Genomic DNA, 16,085 nt, shown 5'->3' on the forward strand with positions numbered 1-16,085 from the left:
AGTATAAAGACTTAAAATTATTTTATAAAGCCTGGCCTCATTCTGATGTAAAAAATACGGTATGTTTAACCGACCCATTCCAAAAAATAGTCAACAAAAATTCCCAATTTAATGTAAAAAATCCCAATTTCTTTATAAAAAAACTCTTTTTTAAGGAAGAAGAGTCTTATGATTTTTATATCTCAATTTTATTTCAATTGCATGAAAAAAAGTATATAACCAAATTTATACTATTTTGTTTTTCTAATTTGAAATATTATAATTTTTTTTTTTTTTTTCCAAATTAGAGGAGTTTTCACACGAATAAAATCCCAATCCTGAAATTGCTTTTTTTCCAAAAATGTCCAGGAATCTATTATGTTTCATTTGGTATACTATTATTTTGTTCCATATTAAGGCAATCTAAATTTGCAGAACTGTCAGATTGATGTTCATTCAAAACATCTACAACATAACTATCATGAAGATCATGTATGGCTTAAGACAGATTGGAAGATAGCACTTTCGTGTAGGCTCAACTTGTATGATATTTAACTTGTATGAAAAATAAGCATTCTTGTATGTTCAACGCATAAACTGTGCCTTTGTTTGTGCAGCATACCTAGCGTCACAGACAGACAGTTCACCGAAGGAGCGTTATGTTGCTCCGTTCTGCCAACCCCCTCCTGCTCACCAACCCCTGCCTGCTCACTTCAACACAGCCACACACGTTGCCATGAGACCAGGTACGTTGCAGGGGCAAATCAGGGGAAAACCAGCCCTTCTTTTAGGAACTTATCTCTTGCGTGATATAAGCAAAGTGAAAATCCAATTGCATTAGCCATGGAGAGATGTTAACATAAATTCAAGGTTTTTATACGCCCGTCTATGACGGGACGTATTATGGTATACCCCGCGTCCGTCTGTCCGTCCGTCCGTCTGTTAATGTCGTACGCTACGTCAAATATCCTTTGACAGATTTTCTTCAAATTTTAACACAATCTTAATATTGATAAACCCTGATCCCCTTTCGTTTTTGACGGAATTCTGAATTGTCGTTCCAGAGTTATGGGACTTTGTTCGTCAAAATTTCGTGATTTCATTGAATGTCTTACTGTAGCTCAAATATCCTTCGATGGATTTTTTTCAAATTTCAACACAATCTTAATATTGATAAACCCTGATCCCCTTTCGTTTTTGACGGAATTCTGAATTGTCGTTCCAGAGTTATGGGACTTTGTTCGTCAAAATTTCGTGATTTCATTGAATGTCCTACTGTAGCTCAAATATCCTTCGATGGATTTTTTTCAAATTTCAACACAATCTTAATATTGATAAACCCTGATCCCCTTTCGTTTTTGACGGAATTCTGAATTGTCGTTCCAGAGTTATGGGACTCTGTTCGTCAAAATTTCGTGATTTCATTGAATGTCCTACTGTAGCTCAAATATCCTTCGATGGATTTTTTTCAAATTTCAACACAATCTTAATATTGATAAACCCTGATCCCCTTTCGTTTTTGACGGAATTCTGAATTGTCGTTCCAGAGTTATGGGACTTTGTTCGTCAAAATTTCGTTATTTCATTGAATGTCCTACTGTAGCTCAAATATCCTTCGATGGATTTTTTTCAAATTTCAACACAATCTTAATATTGATAAACCCTGATCCCCTTTCGTTTTTGACGGAATTCTGAATTGTCGTTCCAGAGTTATGGGACTTTGTTCGTCAAAATTTCGTTATTTCATTGAATGTCCTACCGTAGCTCAAATATCCTTCGATGGATTTTTTCAAATTTCAACACAATCTTAATATTGATAAACCCTGATCCCCTTTCGTTTTTGACGGAATTCTGAATTGTTGTTCCACAGTTATGGGACTTTGTTGAATGTCAAGGAGACGGGGCTCCATGCTCATGTACTTATAAAATAAACCATGTATTCAAATACAAATAAACTGAAGTAAAAAAATGATTCAAAGGGTTATTTATTACCTTACTACTTCATTGGCGAACGACGGGCGTATCATGCGCTCATGGCGCAGCTCTTTATTATTTATGTCTGGTAAGTGACCACTTTTGTATGGAATAGTTTCAAATTGGATACCCATTTGTCTTTTGAATGTAGACTACACAGTCACTACAAAATGTGAAATTGAATTTAAAAAAGTGTTTCCCTCTTTAATAATTCCTGATCAAACAGATTTTATCAAACAATGTCAAAAAGGCAAAATAATACAATTGATTTAATTGATGCGGATAAAAATAATGCAACAGGCCTATTATTCATTGAAGACTTCAAAAAGGCTTTTTGAACCATGCCTTTATTTATAAATTCTTGAAGAAACGTTTGGAAATAACCAGGGTTAAATGGATGTGCCTTTTACATAAAGGTTGATGTATGTTATGTGTGAGTTTCCCCATCTCTTCAAGGCCTAGGGGAGTGTATGTTCACATGTCTGCGCCATTTAAGCCTGTCCACAGAGATAAGGCACCTACTGTTGTCAACTAACCACCTAGCAAATAAATGTGCCAGCTCTTTAAGATTCCTCATGCTGGGTTGGTATTAACCCATTTATGCCTAGCGTCTAGAAAAAAGGCTTGGCAAACAGCATAGACCCAGATGAGACGCTGCATTATGCGGCGTCTCATCAGGGTCTGCGTTGTTTGCTTAAAGGAATTTCTATAAGAAATATTCTAAATATAGAAATAAATATACTAGACGTCCCTAATTTTGGAAATAAGTTGATCCAATTTAGAAGGATGGGAGAGTCCACTAGGCATAAATGGGTTAAAGCCGTATACTCGGGGAAACAACCTTGTTTGGGTGGCATTATGGCAAATTATTTTTAGCTCTGCTGTTTTCGGAGAAAACCCGAGGTATTGTCATAGCCAGCTCGTCGTGTCGTGTCCGTCGTTGTGTTCGCCGTCCGCGTCGTGCTTAAACCTAAAACGCTTATGAACATATGCTAAAGGCATATAAGTAGTTCATTAATGTATGATGCAATAATTAAATTGGGGACACCACTATCTCTATAAACTTTCCATTAAACTACATTAAGGTCATTTCTGAATGAATTGAAAATTTATTTGTATGAAATTGTGAACACACCTGTCAGCAGTCTGTGCTTATCTGGAAGAAAAGTCTTAAATGTAGTTCACTAAGTAAGAAGTGAAAATTCCACAGGCAGTATTGATTGCGTTTAATAGATATAACTGAAATGGAAGCATCTAGTAGAGCAAGACATTAGCAGACAGACATCCTTAGGCATAGACAAAGTTCATTTTTATTCTACATGAAGTCTTAACCCCATATAATGGATTTTTCATCTTGATTATCTGGGGTGAAGTTTTTTTTATCAAGTGTACATGAGCTCTTCCTTGTTTATTGGTATCGAAGTGAATGGCTAATAGCACAAAATATATTTATTCTAAATGACAGCAGTCCATTTGAAACAATAATTTGGCTGTGTCATTGATCCTAAAAATGTTATGCTAATCTTATTATCATATAATAATGTTGTTAGGTTTTTATGCCCCCGATAGTAGGGAATATAATGATCGGACTGTCCGTCCGTCTGTCCGTTTTTCCGTCACATTTTGCGTTTAGGTTTCGAAAAATGCTCATAACTTTTATGTCCCTTGAGATGTAACCTTCATATCTGGTATGCATGTGTATATGGACAAGGCCTGTCCATACGCACACAAATTTTTACCCCTGTGACCTTGACGTTGAACTTAGGGTCCGCGTTTAGGTTTCGAAAAATGCTCATTACTTCTATGTCCCTTGAGATGTAACCTTAATATCTGGAATGCATGTGTATATGGACAAGGCCTTTCCATACGCACAAAAATTTTGACCCCTGTGACCTTGACCTTGAACTTAGGGTCTGTGTTTAGGTTACGAAATCTGCGTTTAGGTTTCGAAAAAAGCTCATAACTTCTATCATGCGTTTATAAGGGGCATAAGTCTTCTTATTGGGACAGCTCTTGTTGAAAGATTGTTGCCCTGTTAAGTGTTTGTTTTTGGGGTGGAAGTAAAGAAAAAAATCAAGATTAGAAAGTATGCTTTCGTTGAAAATTATTTTTGTCTCTCAACTTAGTTCACAAGCCATGTAATGGACAGTAATTAATTGTTGTAGTATTAAAGGAGGTATCATATACTGCTGGTCAAAGAAAACTAGGTGAATAGGTATTTTTTCAGGCTTAATTTTCAAAGAAGACTAGATGAATGGGTGCTTATTGCAGGCAATGTTTTGGTAATCTAGCCTTAGTGCTGAATTACAAGTATCTGAGACATGCCTTAGTTCTGCTGGAAAATGAGGAACTCTTCACCAGGCTTGTGAGACTTTACAGGAATTCTTTTTGCAGAATTGTTGTCCTTATATTTCAATATCAACAGACCTGTTGTTTATTTTTAATAGAAAGTATGTTACATCTCATTTTGTCATCATGGAAACTGTTTGATGTGAGGGTAACTGACTCCTTTAGTACTAGCAATGAAACAGTTTGCCACCATCCAGACATTCTTGGATAAAGGGAACATTTTTGTTTTGTTATTGACACTTTGATTCCTAATGATTTTGTTAGGTTAAGTACTCCTCAATATTTTTAGGTTTTGCTGTATAGGATGATAATTATAACAATTTTACAGATTATCTTTCTATAAAGCATTTTCTGGGGATGATAATAGCACTCAATGTTGGGAAAAACAGGCCTCTTAAAAGATGAAGGGGGATGGATGACAGTGCTAACAAAAAGTTAAGGTTATGGACTGCAATACAATGTAGAAGATGAGCAGGCTTCTGGGTGGTCCAAGGTTGGATAGTCAACATCTTCACATTGTCACATGGTACAGTTTCTATAGTTGTAGATGATGGCAAAGATGCCATTATTCGTTCGGTGTTCATTCATGAGGTATGGCCATTATTATGTGGGTGTTCATTCATGAGGCATGGCCATTATTATTGGGGTTTTCATTCATGAAGCATGGTCATTATAATTGGGATGTTTATTCATGAGGCATGGCCATTATTACTTGTGTGTTTATTAATGAGCCATTGCCATTATTACTGGGTTTTTCATTTATGAGGCATGGCCATTATTACTGGGGTGATCATTAATTAGGCATGGCCATTATTATTGGGGTTTTCATTCATGAGGCATGACCATTATTATTGGAATGTTTATTTATGATGCATGGCCATTATTATTGGAATGTTTATTTATGATGCATGGCCATTATTATTGGGGTGTTTATTAATGAGGCAAGGCCATTATTATTGGGGTGTTCATTCATGAGGCATGGCGTTTATTATTGGGGTGTTTATTAATAAGGCATTGCACTTATTATTGGGGTGTTTATTAATGAGGCATGGCCATTATTATTGGGGTGTTTATTAATGAGGCATGGCCATTTTTACAAGGGTTTTCATTTATGAGGCATGGCCATTATTATTGAGGTGTTTGTTAATGAGGCATGGCCATTATTACTGGGGTGTTCATTCATGAGGAATGGCCATTATTATTTGGGTGTTAATTAATGAGGCATGGCCATTATTATTCAGAAGTTCATTCATGGACCATTATTACTAGGATGTTCTTCATTAGGCCTGGTCATGAATTCTTCGGTTTGCATGAATAATAGCAATCCAGTAAAGAGTTCAGAGAAAACTGTGTCTTATTATTGATTATCGTAAAAGGTCTCTTCTATTAAAAAAGTTACAAAAAAAGGTTTAATGCGTTTATTTGTTTTTTATGTCATGGTGAAGAAAAAATATTTTTCTAGTTGGTTATCTTTTTGTATACGTCCAGTTTTTTTTTCATCAGTAAACAGCAGAAAAAAGTTAATCAGAAATAAATTTTATTTCGCAAGGAGTGAAATTAAAACAGAAAAACAACAACACACAATTATATCTTTTTATTTCTACTGTTGTTGTAAAAGCGTGCAAAACATTAATATCTTAGTAATAAAAAAAGCAAACCATGGTAATGACTTGTACTTTCAGATAGTTTAAATAGGAAGCTCACAGTTTCCACAAACACTAAACTGATTCTCAATTTGTACATGCAGGTTGCTATGAAGTCATTTTGGTTGCCAGGAAACTGTCTTGTCTGCTCTTTAAAGCATGACAATTTGTCTGGTCATAATTATGTTTTCTATAAGATCAGAATTTTCTAGAAAAAAAGAACATTAATTGTGACAAGAAATATCTTTAAAAAAGATATACGGCGTTGATTGTGGACGATGTTTATGAACGATCAAAAGTTATCTCTATGAGATAAAAAGTAGCGGATGCCTTTTTTCTGCGCAGTTCTTAGCTACATCACAAGCAAATCAAGTACGGGGTGTTGCGCCAGATTTCGTGGCTTATTTTGCTTTATGTGATATTTTTACTCAGATGTCTATATTTACAGAATAGAAAAACACAAGAAACATGAAAATAAACGAGTGCATATAGGTCAGCCGGCAATACTCGAATCTTATTTAATTGCATAATTATAGTATAGTGAATTATTGTGCTCATGCTTAATAAACTGGTCAAAATGGATAAATATTTCTAATTAATTTTATCAAAATTGGTCCTTATCATGCAAATGTTGAAAACATATTAAAAATCGATGATTGGCAAACCACAATAATATTGCCGAATATCTTTATTTAGTATCTTTCTGATCAAAACAGACTTCAAGTGCACAAAGTTTACGAGACGGCGTTTATATAAAGATTTCTGCAACTGACCGCAAACTGACCTTGATACCTTGCGGATTGGAATGCAATGCATTAAAGTTAGGTAACAATTCTGCTGCTGAAACGACGGCTTGTTTACGCCAACTGTACTCGACCAAGGCAACAGCTGTGCCGAAAATATTGATAAAGCGACTAAACGAACTATTTACTCCATCAGACAAAAATAGCATAGATTCCAATTTTGTCCTTCAATGAAAAGGTCGCAACCCCTTCTGCAAACTCCGGTGATGAACTGTATATAAACTCTGACTTTCGCGGGTTGAAATGCAATGCAAGTAAGTACTAAATATGAGAATATAGCCTTTAGTATAAACGCTTTTGCGCTGGTAATTCTCTGAAAATAAAAGGTGAACGCACAAACTGTATTTATGTCGAAAATTGATTGTAAAACTGTTCTATCTATTGAGCCTTTTCATTAGAGATAAAATTGTTTCATGCAGTAAAACAGTGTTACAAAGACGCGGATATGTTTCCAATGTTCTGGTGTTATACTCAAATCAGCCAATGGAATAAATGAAGTGTATTCATTCGTACCTAGCCGCGGGAAATTTTATTTGCATATTATTGGATACTTACAAAGGTCAAGTCAGGGTGAAAAGCTGGCTTAATACAGCTTACGCCGAAAAAAGGAGCCATAAGTGCACACCAACACGTAGTTCACTTCGAACAAAAACAAGAATTTATGTCTCCAGTTATCTCTAAGTATATAAGAAAACAATATTTAACGTTAGCAAAAGCTGCAACTGAAAAGACCTTTAAACAACATTTGTGTGCCAGTATTTATATGTCATTTGTTAATTTTCCTAAATGCTTTTTTACTGCATTCTTGAATGTATAGCACATAATTCAGACAGATAAAAGCACAGTTTCGATTTCACTAGTCTTTAGACTTCGTAACCAGTAACGCAGCTAATGCAAATATGCAGATTGCCATGAATATGATCCATTGCATTATTGTGGAATCTAATTATATGTTTTTTAGGAAAAAGATGAATACTCATAAAGTTAAATGCCAATGTTATATAAATGACATGACATGGCTATCAAGTCTTTGCTCTAAACAATAATATCAGTAATGCAAAGCTGATGTGAGGTTTCTTTGGGTTGATACAAGTAGAACTATGAACAACGCTGATACTGCTTGTAAAAATGATTAAGTCAATTTCATGGTGTGGAGTTTTATGCAAGCTCAAATCAAATGATGCAGTTATGGAACGAGAGCGCCAATGGCGCAGAAAGCTTAGTTGCAAGATACAGGGCAGTTGCTGCTGAAGTAAATGTTTAAGTCAAAATATACTAAATAGTTTCCTTATATGTTTCGATGTAAAAGCGACAACTTTGAGCGAAAATAAATACAACATTTTGCACATAGAGACCCTCATAACCATACCTTTTCTTGACGGGCATTCTTAGCTGAATCGATTTAAGCAATAAAAAAGATGTGTCATGTTCAAACCAAAAAAGAATTCGACTCAAATCAAAATCGACTGTTTTTGCACCTTTTTTTCGGCCGTTTTCTAGTGGATTGTAACCTTTTGCAGTGCCATCTTTTACTTTAATCTCCAAATTTATCCTATTTCAGGGATTAAGTAGTGAACACCTATGCTTACCCTATCAATATCTCCAAACGATAAAACCAGAACAACAGTCTAAAGTGTATAACATGCCTTCGAGGAAAATATGATGATTTGTTTAGAGAGTACAGCCCTTCATGACTCGATTATTTAGCCCTTCATGACTCGATTATTTAGCATATTGTAACCTTAACGATTTCTGACATCACGAGTCGCCCCCCTTGTTGTTGCTACCAATGTTCTATTTTTAGAAACGGGAATTCCAAATAGTGACGTACGAGAATGGTTACAAAATGACATAACTATGAAAATAAATACGTAGAATTACATTATTTCACGCATACCATTATGCAACCATCCGTTTTCTTTTCCGACTTGATACATTTACAGCTTTCCATTTAATATTTTACAGACACAACACTCGTCCAGAATTCGCGCAAATCCATTAAATCCGATGCCACATTTAAACCGTTAGCTCTACTCGTAACGTTAATTTCTTGCTCAAAGTAAATCATTTTAACTTCAATTAACACATCTCATATTACATTCAAACTCTACTTCATCAAATCCATAGAAAGGCAGGTCAGAATCCATGTCTTAAGTCAGAAAACATTCATCGTACTCCGCCATTTTTTAAACATTTTCAAAGAATAAAAGTGCTTTATGCCCCACTTCCTGCTGAGAATATGTTAATTTCTTTTTATAATTAACCGATGAAATGTTACATATCCTTAAACCAGGGCCTTATGAATTCAGTTATGTAAACATTTGACCTCTCCCAGAACAGTAAACAAAGGAAATAGAAATTAGGTGTGAGGTCACTATCAACAAGAACAGAATTGTTTTACGAACGAAATTTGTTTTAGTTTCTTAGAAGGTTTTTTCACGTAAAACGGTCTTAGAAAAATTCACTAAAAACGGTGTCAGCAATATTTTTGGAAGTAAAAGTAAGAAAAACGTTTCCAAAAAAAAAATTGTAAGAATTACCATATACTATATTAAATAGATATTTCGTCTGATTTTTGATCAGGTAAGGCTTCATAATGGTCAACCGATTCATGTGGATTTTTTAAATGTAGCTTAAACCTTAAGCATAGGTGCATTGCACCTATGCTAAAAAAATCACCAGTAGTACAAGCCTTGCACTTAAAAATTTGGAACCAGACTTGGGGAGACTTTGATTTGAGTCTGACCCTGGGAACAGGTTCTTAATGCATGTGTGTGAACTGCACAGGTTAATATGGGGTCACACTTTACACAAAAACATTAAGCCCTATGTTTTCATAGCAAGGCTCATTTATATGGGTGGGCTGGCAACATTTTCATTGACTCCTGTAATAACACAAGAATCCGAGCTTGCTTTTTGGACTTCTATTTGAATACTTATACGACTAAAAACTCTTAAGCATTAATTATTTTAAGCCTATTAATGCACTTCTGTGATATTTATTGTTGTTTTCTTGCAGATGTGTATAAGCCCCATCAGAGTCCTCCCCAGGGGCTGTCGTTCATGTCAGAGTCCGACTCCGGGACCTCTTCAACTACACCTCCATCCTCCCCGCTCAGATACAAAAGTAAAAAAGGTAAATGGCTGCTTTCAGGTTTAAAATAGCCTGATTCTGAGAAAATTTGGCTCACTGCATGTGAGTAAAGTGTTTTTCCAGATTAGCCTGTGCAATCCGCACAGGCTCATAAGGGATGTTAACAGTCTGTCTAAACTGAAAGCCTTTAAAATTTTAATCTAGGAAGAAAATTCTTTCATTAGATTTAACTTTCTGAGGGACTACAAATGAACTACAAATTAACTTAGTTGTAAAGGGTTAAACAAGCTGGTTTGCAATGTTGTTGTCAGACACCACAAGTTCATTTCACTCATCTGGCCATCTTACAGAGCAGTTTTACTTGACAACTATACTCATGCATATAACCGATTTTAAGAGGCCAATTTAAAGAAACCAATACTGCATTATTAACCGACTTGGCTGAGATTGTCCAAAAAGTGCTTGTGTTTGGCAAATATAAAACTAAATACTTGTTTGTCTCGGTACACAAACCTTAATCTAAAACAGTACAATTGTTTTCTCTTGGAACACATGCACCTAAATCTTTGAAATAAAGTGTGAAGGCAGCTAGCTTTTTGTTTTGGATTAACGGTAAACCCATTTATGCCTAGTGGACTCTCCCATACTTCTTAATTGGATAAATTTATTTCCAAAATAAGGGATGTCTAGTATATTTATTATGCTCTCCCAAAATTTATTTTGGGGGGAGCATATAGTCACCGATTCCTCTGTCCGTGTGTGTGTCTATCTGTCCGTCCGTGCACAATTTTGTCTGGGCTATTTCTCAGCAACTAATGACCGGAATTCAATGAAACTTTATGGGAAGCTTCACTACCAAGAGGAAATGTGCATATTATCAGCGGGTTGTGGTCGGATGATTTTTCACAGAGTTATGGCCCTTTGAAATTTTCTATAAAAAAAATTCTTGTCCCCCCAACTACTGTGCCCTCAAGACTTTTCCTTTTATCTGAATATATAGTGCAATATTGTGACTAAAAATACCTTTGGGGAGCATCACCCGTTTCTATATTTAGAATATTTATGCCCCCCTTCGAAGAAGAGGGGGTGTATTGTTTTGCTCATGTCGGTCTGTTCGTCCGTATGTCCGTCCACCAGATGGTTTCCGGATGATAACTCAAGAACGCTTAGGCCTAGGATCATGAAACTTCATTGGTACATTGATCATGACTCGCAGATAACCCTTATTGATTTTCAGGGCACTAGGTCAAAGGTCAAGGTCACAGTGACCTGAAATAGTAAAATGGTTTCCGGATGATAACTTAAGAACGCTTAGGCCTAGGATCATGATACTTCATAGGTACATTGATCATGACTCGCAGATGACCCCTATAGATTTTGTGGTCACTAGGTCAAAGGTCAAGGTCATGGTGACCTGAAATAGTAAAATGGTTTCCAGATGATGACTCAAGAAAGCTTATTCCTAGGATCATGAAACTTCATAGATACATTAATCATGACTCGCAGATGACCCCTATTGGTTTTCAGGTCACTAGGTCAAAGGTCAAGGTCACGGTGACCCGAAATAAAAAAATGGTTTCCGGATGATAACTAAAGAACACTTATGCCTAGGATAATGAAACTTCATAGGTATATTGATCATGAGTTGCAGATGACCCCTATTGATTTTCAGGTCACTAGGTCAAAGGGCAAGGTCACAGTGACCCGAAATAGCAAAATGGTTTCTGGATGATAATTCAAGAACGCTTATGCCTAGGATCATGAAACTTCATAGATACATTGATCATGACTCGCAGATGACCCCTATTGATTTTCAGGTCACTAGGTCAAAGGTCAAGGTCACGGTGACTCAACTTAGAAAAATGGTTTCCGGATGATAACTCAAGAACGCTTACGCCAAGGATCATGAAACTTCATAGGTACATTGATCATGACTCGCAGAAGACCCCTATTGACTTTCAGGTCACTAGGTCAAAGGTCAAGGTCACGTTGACTTGACACAGTTAATTGATCATGACTCAAGATGACCCCTTTTGATTTTCAGGTCACAAGGTCAAAGGTCACAGTTCCAAAAAACGTATTCACACAATGGCTGCCACTACAACTGACAGCCCATAAGGGGGACATGCATGTTTTACAAACAGCCCTTGTTCTTACAGAAATTCCTTTATTAAGCAAACAGCACAGACCCTGATGAAACGCCGCATTATGCGGTGTCTCATCTGGGTCTACGCTGTTTGCCAAGCGTTTTTTCTAGACATAAATGGGTTATTTGCATGTTTTGTTGGGATGGTCTTAATTAGGCATTTCAGCTGGGGTTGATATTCTGTAGTGGAACTTATAATGAAAAATTAGCAATGCATCATTCATGATTTATTGTCTGCTCCGTGGTAAAGGGATTCCTTATATAGATAATTTTCAGGCAGCAGGTGATTTCACAGGCAGGAAATGCTTAATATATTGGCATCACTGTACTAAAATCTTGTGCATCTGTGTTTCCGAAAGAAAGGAGAGGATGAATTACTGTGAGGTTTGTTGGCAGAGACCTTGAGAGGTCACCATTAACAGTTGTGGTGATCAATAGATGGAATATTTTCATGGAAACTTCATTAGGCTAGTTTTCAATTTGGAAATAAAACCACAAACCATAAGAAATGCATATACTTCAATAACACTTTAATACTCCCAAAACAGTATATTTTCGTATATTAATACTAAATCGTGTCACTCCATTATTGTGATACATAAGACATGTCATGTGCAAGTGAGGTTTGCGTCAAATGTCTGCTTGAAGAATTACATAAGAAATTAATGTTTCTTGTTTTTAAATGCACGCCAGCTTTCAAGTGCAGCAGGTGGTAGCTGTTAGCTTTTAATAAGAAATGAGATTAATTTCGTGTTTTAACCATCAGATATCAAGGCAAACATACTGCACACTTGCTGTTCTGAAGTGCATTAAACAGACTGTCACATAAGCAATTATGATTGTAAATGACTACCGCAAATTATGTTTAAAAAAAAACTGTTAAAGACATATATTAACATTGTCACATGGCTCTAAATCAGCCTGATAACCAGGTAACCTAATAACCCAAAAGTTATTAGGCTTGTTGACCAGGTAACCTAATAACCCAAAAGTTATTAGGCTTGTTGACCAGGTAACCTAATAACCCAAAAGTTACTGTGAAATGACGTCATTTTTTTAACAAAATGACGTCATTATACCAGAGAAATTTTCCGATTAAACTCTTACAATGTAAATGAACGGTGAAAAAAGGCATAAAATAAAAAGGAAATTTGTTGGATTCGGTTAAATGACATGATAAATAGAATAATAGGTTGGTGACGCGGATGGAGAATGGTTCTGGCTCGTTGAAGGATCTTATTCGGGTGAGCCCAAAATTCCTCTGACTTGCCAGATAGCCATTCTCCATCCACTTCACCAACCAATTTATTCTCTATATTTTGGTTGACTTGTAACTGTAAAGAGTCACATTATGACATATACCTGCAAAAGAGCATAAATGTGTTGTTGTTGTTGTTGTTTTAGATTGAAGTTTTGTTTGCTAAGCAGAGAGTAACACTTAAAACCAGTTAAATATAATTTAAAATGATCTTTCAATAATATGCTTTTGTTTGAATTAAACATAAATGTAAAAGCCTTACTATTTTTTTCAAGATTAAAAAAACTTCTGGAACAAAAAAATTACCATGCAATATCAGAGAAATAATGGGTGAAAAAAATGAACACCAAATTTAAGAAAAATTAAGACCATGACAGAGCATTCGTGCAAATTACTTCAACTACAGGTGGGTCTCTGTTTGTGCATTCATTTGTAAATGAATTTCTTGTCATTTTTACATCTCAGACACAGTGTGTCCAATTATCAGGGGGAAAAAATGGATTGTGTTTAGGAAGTAATTAGGTAATAAATGTCTGCAACCATGATTACAAGTTCTGTTGATTGTTGGTAGTAAAGTATAATAGCTTCATAAATTTTGATGAAGCTACTTTAATTGAAATTGTACAAGGAAAAAAACTAACTCTGTGTCAAGATTGCAGTCATGTTGTATGCATATTTAATGTTATTTTAATTAAATCCAAATTAATAAATAAGTATGAGGAATGTTTTTTTGTAGTTCACAAATGGATTTGTTTTTTTAGCTCATCTATTTTTTGAAAAAAAAGAAGAGCTATTGTCATAACCTTGGCGTCGGTGTCCGGTTAAGTTTTGTGTTTAGGTCCACTTTTCTCATAAAGTATCAATGCTATTGCATTCAAACTTGGTACACTTACTAACTATCATGAGGGGACTGGGCAGGCAAAGTAAGATAACTCTGGCATGCATTTTGACAGAATTATTTGCCCTTTTTATACTTAGGAAATTGAAAATTTTGGTTAAGTTTTGTGTTAAGGTCCATTTTATTCCTTAAGAATCAAAGCTATTGCTTTCATACTTGCAACACTTACTAACTATCATAAGGGGACTGTGCAGGCAAAGTTATGTAACTCTGACTGGCACTTTGACAGAATTATGTGCCCTTTTTATACTTAGAAAATTGAAAATTTGGTTAAGTTTTGTCTTTAGGTTCACTTTATTTCTAAAGTATCAAAGCTATTGCTATCATACTTGCAACACTTACTTACTATCATGAGGGGACTGTGCAGGCAAAGTTATGTAACTCTGACTGGCATTTTGACGGAATTATGGGCCCTTTATACTTAGAAAATTGAAAATTTGGTCAAGTTTTGTGTTTGGTCCACTTTACCCCTAAAGTATCATAGATATTGCTTTCATACTTGGAACACTCGCAAACTATCATAAGGGGACAGTAAAGGACAAGTTGCATAACTCTGGTTGTCATTTTTATGGAATTATTGCCCTTTTTGACTTAGTAACTTTGAATATATGGTTACATTTTGTGTTTAGATCCACTTTACTTCTAAAGTAGCAAGGCTATTGCTTTCAAACTTCAAATACGTTCATGCTATCATGAGGGTACTGTACCTGGCAAGTTGAATTTAACCTTGACCTTTGAATGACCTTGACTCTCAAGGGCAAATTAATAAATTTTGCTAAAATTGCCATTACTTCTTTATTTCAGATTAGATTTGATTGATACTTTGACAAAACAACTCTTACCTGACATACCACAATAGACTCCACCCAAACCATCCTCCAAGCCCCCCCCCCCCCAAAAAAAAAAGTTTGTTTGTTTTCTTTAAGATCATCTAATAAATGACCACTACACCCTAACACTATACCCCCCCCCCCAACCCAACCCCCCCCCCAAAGAAAAACATGGTTAAAAAACACAAATATTTTTTGTATTATTTTATTTTTGAAAAACTGTCCAACCATCCCACCCAAAAATCCCCCCCCCCCCCCCCCAAACAAAAATAATAAAAAAAATGCATTTTATTTACATTTTTCGAAGAAAATGTAATAAATGACCACAACCCCACACTATACCCCCCCCTACCCCCCCCCCCCCTCCACTCCGCCCCTCCTTCCCTTGTGATTGAAATTGAGATAGGTCCCTTCACTGTTAAGAAGAAAAATAGATGAGCGGTCTTCACCCGCAAGGCGGTGCTCTTGTATTAATTGTGTTATTATGTGGTAATCATTCATCACAATGCATGAGCTGTTTAAAAGATTCAAAATTTAATTATTCATTTACCTCAACAAATCTTAAAATATTGTTTCATCTCAGAGTCGCAGACATTTGAATTTGTCTACCAATCAGCTAGTAGGTTATTTGGATGTAAGGATATAAACAATTAGTGTACAAAAATCCTAATAAATTTTCAAAATTACTCTTGTCCCCATTCTACAATATGCATACATTCCATAATTTATGTTGTTATTGTTTCTATTGTTAATTGATGTATGCAAATGATGAAATAATGATATTAAAACAGATCACTTCTATTGTTATCCATTAATTACCAGAGGACAAGAATGAGAGTGCTGCATGTTTCCAGGAAGGATGCTTGAATGAGTTCAAAGTAGTTATTTGACAGTAAATGTCCTTGAAGTCAGGATGAAGAATATCATTATAATGATGCTGTATAATTATTATCTCATTAATTATAATCTAGAAGTTTATGCTATTTCTAGACAGGGCGAATCTCTAAAATATTTCTAGGCTCCGTTGATCTTGTCGAAGTCAGGTGCAATGTACTTTCAGTCAAATGCTATTCAGAATGTAGTTTCAGATAACCTGCTTTTCAAAAACTTT

The 16,085-nt window shown here is 35.5% G+C and overlaps 1 protein-coding gene across 3 annotated transcripts in view; it reads left to right on the forward strand.

Annotated features, from left to right (window-relative positions):
• Positions 1-16,085, forward strand: part of LOC127876765 (ETS translocation variant 5-like) — a 109,061-nt gene that overhangs the window by 82,122 nt on the left and 10,854 nt on the right. For all 3 annotated transcript variants that reach the window (XM_052422232.1, XM_052422231.1, XM_052422230.1), the window contains 2 exons: positions 597-725; positions 9,768-9,884. In XM_052422232.1, coding sequence (XP_052278192.1) covers positions 597-725; positions 9,768-9,884 — 246 coding nt within the window. The remainder of the gene's footprint in view (positions 1-596; positions 726-9,767; positions 9,885-16,085) is intronic.

Source organism: Dreissena polymorpha, chromosome 4 (assembly GCF_020536995.1).
Source record: "Dreissena polymorpha isolate Duluth1 chromosome 4, UMN_Dpol_1.0, whole genome shotgun sequence".
In the NCBI taxonomy this organism is placed as follows: domain Eukaryota; kingdom Metazoa; phylum Mollusca; class Bivalvia; order Myida; family Dreissenidae; genus Dreissena; species Dreissena polymorpha.